The sequence below is a fragment of the Geotrypetes seraphini genome, chromosome 16 (genome assembly GCF_902459505.1).
Source record: "Geotrypetes seraphini chromosome 16, aGeoSer1.1, whole genome shotgun sequence".
NCBI classification, from domain to species: Eukaryota; Metazoa; Chordata; class Amphibia; order Gymnophiona; family Dermophiidae; genus Geotrypetes; species Geotrypetes seraphini.
Genome location: NC_047099.1, coordinates 11,317,367 through 11,326,389, shown reverse-complemented (window position 1 = coordinate 11,326,389; position 9,023 = coordinate 11,317,367). Strand labels below are relative to the sequence as shown.

The 9,023-nt window shown below is 45.4% G+C and overlaps 1 protein-coding gene across 2 annotated transcripts in view; it reads right to left on the bottom strand.

Moving 5' to 3' along the window:
- Positions 1–4,444: 4,444 nt before the first annotated feature.
- TEP1 (telomerase associated protein 1) overlaps positions 4,445–9,023 on the bottom strand; it is a 72,361-nt gene continuing 67,782 nt past the window's right edge. Inside the window, exons 54-56 of one of the 2 annotated variants that reach the window (XM_033923800.1) lie at positions 8,460–8,525; positions 5,851–5,955; positions 4,445–5,582 (exon numbers count right to left, since the gene is read on the bottom strand). In XM_033923800.1, coding sequence (XP_033779691.1) covers positions 5,466–5,582; positions 5,851–5,955; positions 8,460–8,525 — 288 coding nt within the window. In that variant the 3' untranslated portion in view covers positions 4,445–5,465. The other variant, XM_033923801.1, reaches the window with a different exon arrangement.

Below are 9,023 nucleotides of genomic sequence, written 5' to 3'. Positions count from 1 at the left end.
AAAATGGGAGAACTAGAGACGATAGCAAGACATGAGAACATGGATATCATTGGCATAACAGAAACATGGTGGAATGAAGAAAATAAATGGGACACAGTACTACAGGGATACAAACTATATAGAAGGGATCGAGAAGGGCAGAAAGGTGGAGGTATTGCCCTATATGTTAAGGAAGGAATAGATTCTGTTGGAATGATTACAACTGACAGGAAAGAGAAGCTGGAGTCCCTCTGGATCAAAATTCCTGGTCACAATGGTGCAGATACAAAAATTGGCCTTTACTATCGTCCCCCAAGACAGGCGGAGGTCACTGACTCAGAAATGATGGAGGAAATCAAACAAGTATGCAAGACAGGCAATGTAGTTATATTGGGAGACTTCAATTTCCCAGGAATAGACTGGAAACTAGGAGCCTCCAACTGCGGCAAGGAGGCCAAGTTCCTGGAGGTGCTAGGGGATTGCTTCCTGGAGCAAATGGTAAAAGAGCCGACAAGAGGAGACGCCACCTTGGACTTGGTCCTAAATGGTCTCACCGGACCGATAACAGAAGTAGAAGTCATGGTTCCACTGGGAACGAGTGATCACAATGTAATCAACTTTAAACTTGACATCGGGAAAGGGAAACATACCAAAACCTTAACCACCACCTTAAACTTTAAAAAGGGTAAATACGATTGCATGAGAGCCATGGTAACAAAACGACTCGAGAAGATGGTGGACAAACTTGAAACAGTAGATCAGGCATGGTGCCTATTGAAAAATACTATTGCAGAAGCACAAGATCTCTACATTCCGAGGATTTCCAAAGATCGGAGAACTAAAGGCAAAGGAGAACCGGCATGGCTTACCATACAGGTGAAGGAAGCCATAAAAGAAAAGAAGGACTCTTTCAGAAAATGGAAATGCACGAAGACAACCGAAGCCTGGAACAAACATAAAGATGAACAGAAGAAATGTCACAAGGCGGTGAGGGATGCAAAACAGGACTATGAGGAAAAAATAGCCCGGGAGGCTAAAAACTTCAAGCCCTTCTTTAGATACGTGAAAGGGAAAAAACCTGCAAAAGAGGCAGTGGGACCCCTGGACGACAAGGGAAGAAAAGGGTACATCAAGGAAGATAAACAAATCGCAGACAAACTAAATTCCTTCTTTGCGTCCGTCTTTACGAAGGAGGACACCTCAACAATACCTGAAGCGGAGAAACTGTTTACAGGAGAAATAGAGGACAGCCTCACCACAGTTGAAGTGAACTTAGATCAGATATACTATCAGATCGACAAACTTAAAAGTGACAAATCCCCTGGACCGGATGAAATTCACCCAAGAGTCTTAAAGGAATTGAAGGTTGAAATCGGAGAGTTATTGCAAAAACTTGCAAACCTGTCAATCAGAACTGGTCAGATACCAGACGACTGGAAGAAAGCAAACGTCACGCCAATTTTCAAAAAAGGATCGAGAGGAGAACCGGGCAACTATAGACCTGTGAGTCTTACGTCTGTCCCCGGCAAGATGATTGAATCACTGATCAAGGATAGCATAGTTCAGCACTTGGACACACACGACTTGATGAAACCCAGTCAACATGGATTCAGGAAAGGGAAATCGTGTTTGACGAATTTACTCCAATTCTTTGAGACCGTGAACGAGCAAATTGATAGTGGAAAGCCGGTGGACATAATATACTTGGACTTCCAGAAAGCGTTCGACAAAGTTCCACACGAAAGACTTCTCAGGAAACTACAAAGCCATGGCATAGAGGGAGATATACAAAGATGGATAGGCAAATGGCTGGAAAATAGGAAGCAGAGAGTGGGCATAAATGGGAAGTTCTCCGACTGGGAGAAAGTGACTAGTGGTGTACCCCAGGGCTCGGTACTTGGGCCGATCCTTTTTAATATTTATATCAATGACCTGGAAAACGGAACATCCAGTGAGATCATCAAGTTTGCAGACGACACAAAACTCTGCCGGGAAATCAGATCGCAGGAGGACAGTGAGGAACTCCAGAGCGATTTGTGTCGGTTAGAAAACTGGGCGGAGAAATGGCAGATGAAGTTCAATGTGGAGAAATGCAAGGTAATGCATTTAGGCAGTAAAAATAAGGAATACGAGTACAGAATGTCAGGTGCAACTCTGGGAAAAAGTGAACAAGAAAGGGATCTGGGTGTACTGATAGATAGGACCCTGAAGCCGTCGGCACAATGCGCGGCAGCGGCAAATAAGGCAAATAGAATGTTGGGCATGATAAAGAAAGGAATCTCGAGTAGATCGGAGAAAGTTATAATGCCGCTTTATAGGGCAATGGTCAGACCACACTTGGAATACTGCGTCCAACATTGGTCTCCCTACCTAAAGAAGGATATAAAACTGCTGGAGAGGGTGCAGAGGCGAGCAACTAAACTAGTGAAGGGTATGGAGAAACTGGAATATGAGGATCGACTTAAAACACTGGGATTGTTCTCCCTTGAGAAAAGGAGACTGCGTGGGGATATGATCGAGACCTTCAAAATACTGAAAGGAATCGACAAAATAGAGCAGAGAAGATTATTTACATTGTCCAATTTGACACGGACAAGAGGACATAAAATGAAGCTAAGGGGGGGCAAGTTCAGGACTAATATCAGGAAGTTCTGCTTCACACAGAGAGTGGTTGACATCTGGAATACTCTCCCAGGGGAGATTATTGCAGAATCGACAGTCCTAGGCTTCAAGGGCAAACTAGATGCATATCTCCTTGAGAGAGGCATATAGAGATATGGTTGGCTATAGGGTAAGCCAGGTGTATACCTGGCAGGGCCTCCGCGTGTGCGGATCACCGGACTTGATGGACCGAAGGTCTGATCCGGAGATGGCGCTTCTTATGTTCTTATGTTCTTATGAATAGTGCATTAAGCGCAGGTAAATGTTTGAAATGAGTCTTTGCAGTACTACTACCAATAAAGTTTACTTTGAACTGTATACCCGTGGCTGAATTATCTGGCATCTTATCCTCATGACTCCTCCTTCGTATAATTCTGGATACCGCACCTTCAAAACGATATAAATAGAATGGAGTCGATCCGGAGGAAGGCTATTAAAAATGGTCAGTCATCTTCGTTAAAAGGCGTATGAGGACAGACTTGTATGCACTTTGTAAACTGTTCTGGACTGGTAAGTGTGCAGCGATATCAAATTTTAAAATGAGCACACTTTTGTAAGAAAGGAGAGGGGGGTATGATAGGCATGGCATAAATACACTTGAGGTGAGCCTCTTTTAAATAAAAAAAACAACAACTCTGGAATGAGAGGGCATGAGATGAAGGCGGAAGAGGACAGACTCAGGAGTAACCTGAGGGTAGAGAATTTGTGGAATGGCCTTCTAGTGGAGGTGGTGACAAAGACTGTATCTGAAGGCTTTTTTTTCCCCCCAAGAAGCTTTTGGCAATTTGTAAAGGAAGAAAATTGTGGTTGTTATATTCAGAATTTTTTTGACAATGTGTTGTTTTTTTAAATTTGAGTGTCAGTGTGTTAGGTTGCTTATTAATGCATTTGTGTTTGTACTGTGACCCACATAGATTTTTGTGATAAGCAGGATATAAATGTTTTAAATCAATAAATAAAATCTGAAATCTAGGAGACGGGAAGATGGATTGTAGATGGTATGGATGGGCAGATTGGATAAGCCATGTGGTCTTTATCTGCCTTCCTTTTCTCTTTCCTATGATAAAAAAAACCTCAGGGCTCTGCCACGTTATCAGAAACACTCTCTAGAATATGCGCACTCCTTACGAAGTTCTGGTAAAGAGACTTTCCTCTTATGTATGTCCTACATTTGCAATAAAAGTTCCGATTTTGAATGCACGTGTGTTTTGGTAAGTGGAAAGGGGGGTGGGGGAAAGTGTGGCTTCTGCTTTTTCAAATGGGGAGAGATCCAGGGGCAAGAGCACTGACCGATTCCAGAGAAATCCTCAGACACGAGGCTCAACTGCTGACACTCTGTAGGTAACCTGGGGGGGGGGTCTTGTATCAACTCTCCTTTTCCTAAAATGATGCCTTGCAAGTGATATGGTGCAGACTGTCCCAGTGCCATCTCTGATGTGTCACTAATAAGAGTCGCTATGAAAGACGCTGACAGAACAGACATGCAGTTAAATAGTTTTATTTCTCTAAAAAGACATATTACATATTCACATTCTATGCAGCAGGATCTTAAGACACATTAGCGCTATCTATGCTGCATCTCCCAGCTCAGGTCTCTGATTTATTACTTATAGATTATTTTTCACTAATTACTGCAGGATGGAAATAGAGAGGAAAGTTCAGGATGTGTTCTGTGACGTTATTATTGTTTCCTTCAAGGCACAAATTTAAAACATTTCTTTTGCAAAAGAATTTTGATTAACAATCAGTCACAGCTTCCTGAGTAGACGGACTATTCAACCTACAGTAAGTAGTTTATATTACTTTTTTTTTGTATATTGTATATTGCATGCTTTTTGGTTATATATTTTATTTGTAAACTGCTCAGATGTTCTCAATGGGACTTTCTTGGGGGAGGCATCTGCAACTGATGGGCCGCCGCGGGAGCGGACCGCTGGGCGAGATGGACCTCTAGTCTGACTCAGCGGAGGCAACTTCTTATGTTCTTATGTTCCCCCCCCAATACCATACGTGCGCGCCTCTTCCCTTGTACCTCTAACGTTCGAAAATCAAGCAGCAACCCCAACTTGCGCCAACATCGGCTCTTCCTCTGACGTCGCTTCCTGGACCCGCGTCCAGGAAGTGACGTCAAAGGAAGAGCCAACGCTGGCTGATTGCATAGAGCTTATTGGACCCCCTACTAAAATTGCAAGGGTGTTGCATTCGCCTGCTGACTTGTGCTGGTCGTGCCGCCAGAAGCCTGGGACCCTCTTGCATCTCCTATTTGCAGGTCCTAACCTGCAAATCTATTGGTCCAGGATCCGTTCTATAATTCATATGACTAATAAGATACCTCTGTCTTATAAGTCCATTGTACTGCGCTCCTCAAATCCGGAGGTCTCATTGCTTACATCAATCAACACAATTTTTGATTTCATGATTGCACTAGCTATTTCAGCATATAGTATCAGTATGTAACTGGAAGGATAAGTCTAAGCTTAACTTTTGTGAATGGGGGGAACCATCTCTGTGTGTTAAGAAAGTATGAAGCAATAATAGCAAAATATGGAGAAAAAAAAGAGATATAACGGAAGGGATGTGCGCGTCAGGAGGGGGCAGGGAAGGAGCATGTGGGGGTGAGGGGGCGGAGGGCTACCGCCCCGGGCGCCTGGCACCCTCGCTATGCCACCGTCTCAATGGGCAGTATAGCAAAGTCGCTCTGCAGTAACCGAATGATAAAGTGGATTTGGTCAACAAAAGTGAGCCGACCAAAAGTAAGAGTAAGTGGCGGTTGCTGATCCCTCACACACGGAGGACCAAGAGTGGCCGCCCCCCTGAGAAGTCTTCTAGAGGGAGGTGAAGAAGTAGACGTTCCCCAAAGTGTCTCCACAGACCATCTCCGATGAGTAACGCGGGCTGGACTGCAGGCAGGAAACTGACCCGTCACAACGGAAGAGTCCCAGCTAGACAGACAAAACGTAGAACACAAGGATCAGAGGTCATTATCACCAATCCAAACTTCTCTCCCAGGTCAACTGAATGGGCTGATCCAATCTTGGGTATGTCTATTACAGACATGATTTTTGGTGGGGGGGTGGGTTTCAGCAGTTCATAGGAAAATGAGAATTACATATTCCCGCATACAATTTAGCACAAACCAAACACCAGGCCTAGATCAGCGTTGATCCAGGTTTGGGGGCAACACCTCCATCCCCGGGTTTTTGCTCTCACCTGCTTCAGACTCGGCCTGTCCCAAAGCTTAACGTCCCCGTCCAGCGAGGCGGTGATGATGAGGTCATCGAGCACCTGAAGGGCTGTAATCACATCACTGTGAACCTGGAGTTCGGGGGGGGGGGGAGGGGAGTGGGGAAAAACAGTGATTAACTTAGAGACTGTGTAGGATTTGAAGCAACACTGAGGTTTCACATTCAATTATCTCAGGAAGAAACACAGTAAGTGAGAGGAAGCAGCAACTCTGAATTTGGATTAAGAGCTACTCTCAGGAAATCTTTTATTTTTCAAAAGGGCAGCTCAGCACTCCACCACATTATCTTGGGACGGCCAACCCTCTTGACACCCTCTCCTCCCATGGTGGCAGCCTGTTTCCCATCCAGCCTCCAATGCCATAATTAATTGCTAACTTAGGTGGGCCTCCAGAGACCCCCATCCCACTCATGACCTGCAAGGCAGCTTTTGCCATCTCTGCAGAGAATCCTCTGTCTACTGTCCATATCAGTGTCTTGTAAATTTTGTGAAGCCGCAGTACATTAAACATGGTGGCTGCAGTTCAAGGCTTCCAGATATGCATGCATGACATCATAAAGGCCCTCCAGACAGGGCCCTAGCCACCAGTGGAGGGTGCTGGAAGGGAAGATATTCAGAGACGCTGGCACCAGCTGACTACCTAAAGGATGTGCCTCTCACTGGCACCTCTCCTCATCGGCATTTCACAACACACCTAGAATCTCGGGTGGCAAACAGTTTGCGATACACTGATCTATATATTTCTCAATAGAAAATGTATGCAATTAATCTGACTCTGAAATCCAGAATGCACAATTCAAGGTAGGAAGAGGGCACAATCCTGAAATCATAGTCTTCCTAAGAATGGAGGCTGGAATATTCAGATGAGATACCGATAGACGGTATCAAGAAATGAATAAACTTTCTTTTTAAATATTATACTAGAGAATGACAGGGGAAAAAATTTGTCCCCGTCTCCGCCCCGTCGGCTTGGTCCCCATCATCGTCCCATCCTCGCGAGCTCGGTCCCTGTCACCGTCCTGTCTCGCGAGTTCGGACCCTGTTCCCGCAAACCTAGAAAGAAGAAGATTGTTCTTTAAGTAGAAGGAGTTAACTAAAGTGGATGCGATTGGGGAAGAGAGCTGGGGAGGTGGTTGGGGAGGTAGAGAGAAAAGGAAGGGGAGATTGATAGGGAAGAGTCAAAAGGGGAGAATGATATCTAGTGATAGCGAGACAAATATTATTAATCTAGCCTCTTTCCCAGCATCTTCTCCCCACTCTCTCTTCCCCATTTTCCAGCGTCTTCTCCCCTCTTTCTCCTCCCCAGTTCCCTTCAGGCTGCTTCAGCGTCTTCTCCTCGCCACACATCCTCAGCACCCTTCACGCAGTCCAGCAGTTCCCTCTCGCCAGACGTCCATGCATCTCCCTCCCTCCCTTCCCTTTACCTTCCCTTCGTGACGATTTCTACAAGGCTATTGCAGCTGGAGCTTCGAAGTCACGTCGCTTGTGGCTGCTGGAAAGGTCTCCTCTGACACAACCGGAAACAGGAAGTTGCGTCAGAGGAGACCTTTCCAGCAGCCACATATGACGTGACTTCAAGGCTCCGGCTGCAATAGAAGGGAGGGAGATGCCCAGACGGATGGCGGGAGAGGGGACTGCCGGACTGCACGCTTGTTCACCGCACGTGCTCACTCCCTTAACTGCGGAGACAAGGCCATTCACCGCTGCACAGGGCGGTGAATGGCCTTGTCCCCATACTCGCGGTGCCCTTTTTTTATTTGTCACCATTTCGGTGGGTTACCCGCGGCTAGCCGTGGGTAACAGCCACCGTGTCATTCTCTATATCATACCCTGGCTCTTAATTGCATCCTTATTCATTTTAATCACGCTAAATGTAATACATACATTTCCTGGAACTTCTTTGTGCATCTCATCTGCATCCATGGGGCAGGGACTGTCCTTGATGCTTCTCAGTACCGTGTTGCAGATAAAAAAATATGGATAGCCTTACTGGGTCAGACCAATGGTCCATCTAGCCCAGTAGCCCATCCTCATGGTGGTCAATCCAGGTCACAAGTAACTGCCAAAAATCCAAATAGTAGCAGCATTCTATTCTACTGATCAAGGGCAAGCAGTGGCTTCCCCCATGTCTGTCTCAATAACAGCCTATGGACTTTTCCTCCAGGAACTTGTCCAAACTTTTCTTAAAACCAGCCAAGCTATCCGCTCTTACCACATTCTCTGGCAATGTGTTTCAGAGCTTAACTATTCTCTGAGTGAAAAAAAATTTCCTCCAATTGGGTTTAAAAGTATTTCCCTGTAACTTCATCGAGTGTCCCCTAGTCTTTGTAATTTTTGACGGAGTGAAAAATCGATCCACTTGTACCCGTTCTACTCCACTTAGGATTTTGTAGACTTCAATCAAATCTCCCCTCAGCCGTCTCTTTTTCAAGCTGAAGACCCCTAACCATTTTTGTCTTTCCTCCCTTTTACCATCCTAGTTGGTCTTCTTTGAACCCTTTTCAGTACCGCTACATCCTTCTTGAGATAAGGAGACCAGAATGTTAGGTATAGAAATGATCAAGAGATAGCTGTACCTGCTTTGTCTCCCAGCTTTGCACCTCCAGGACACTGAAGTCCGGTGACTTGTCACTGTGTTTCATCTGGGGAAAGGACAAAGGTGAGTTAGAGATTAGTTTGGCAGGAAGTAGGACGGAGGTCATGTTTTTCTCCTGGGACACACAAGCAAAAAGCGAGCAAAATCCCCACAAAACAGTCACAGGTCCACAAAAAGCAGGGGTAAACTGTGGAACAACCGGCCAACGTATTTTTTGATGAAACAACCAGGATATACCCTTCTTGTGTTTCCAATAAATCTTTATTGCTAACAAGCCAATTAGACCCGACACGGTCCATGTTTTGGCTCAGACGAGCCTACCTCAGGGACATACATGCATGGTGCTTTCTAGCCAGATTGAAGCAAGGATGTGGGGGCACTGACAATTGGAAATTAGGAAATCATGGAACCTGGAAGCAATAGACCTATCAGGGGCTGTGGCAGAGAACTGCAATAGGTGATAACCAAATTAGAAGTAAGATGGAGTCAAATGGACATGGATGCCAGGATAACTGCTAAAAAGGAACAGGCTGGGCTGGACCTT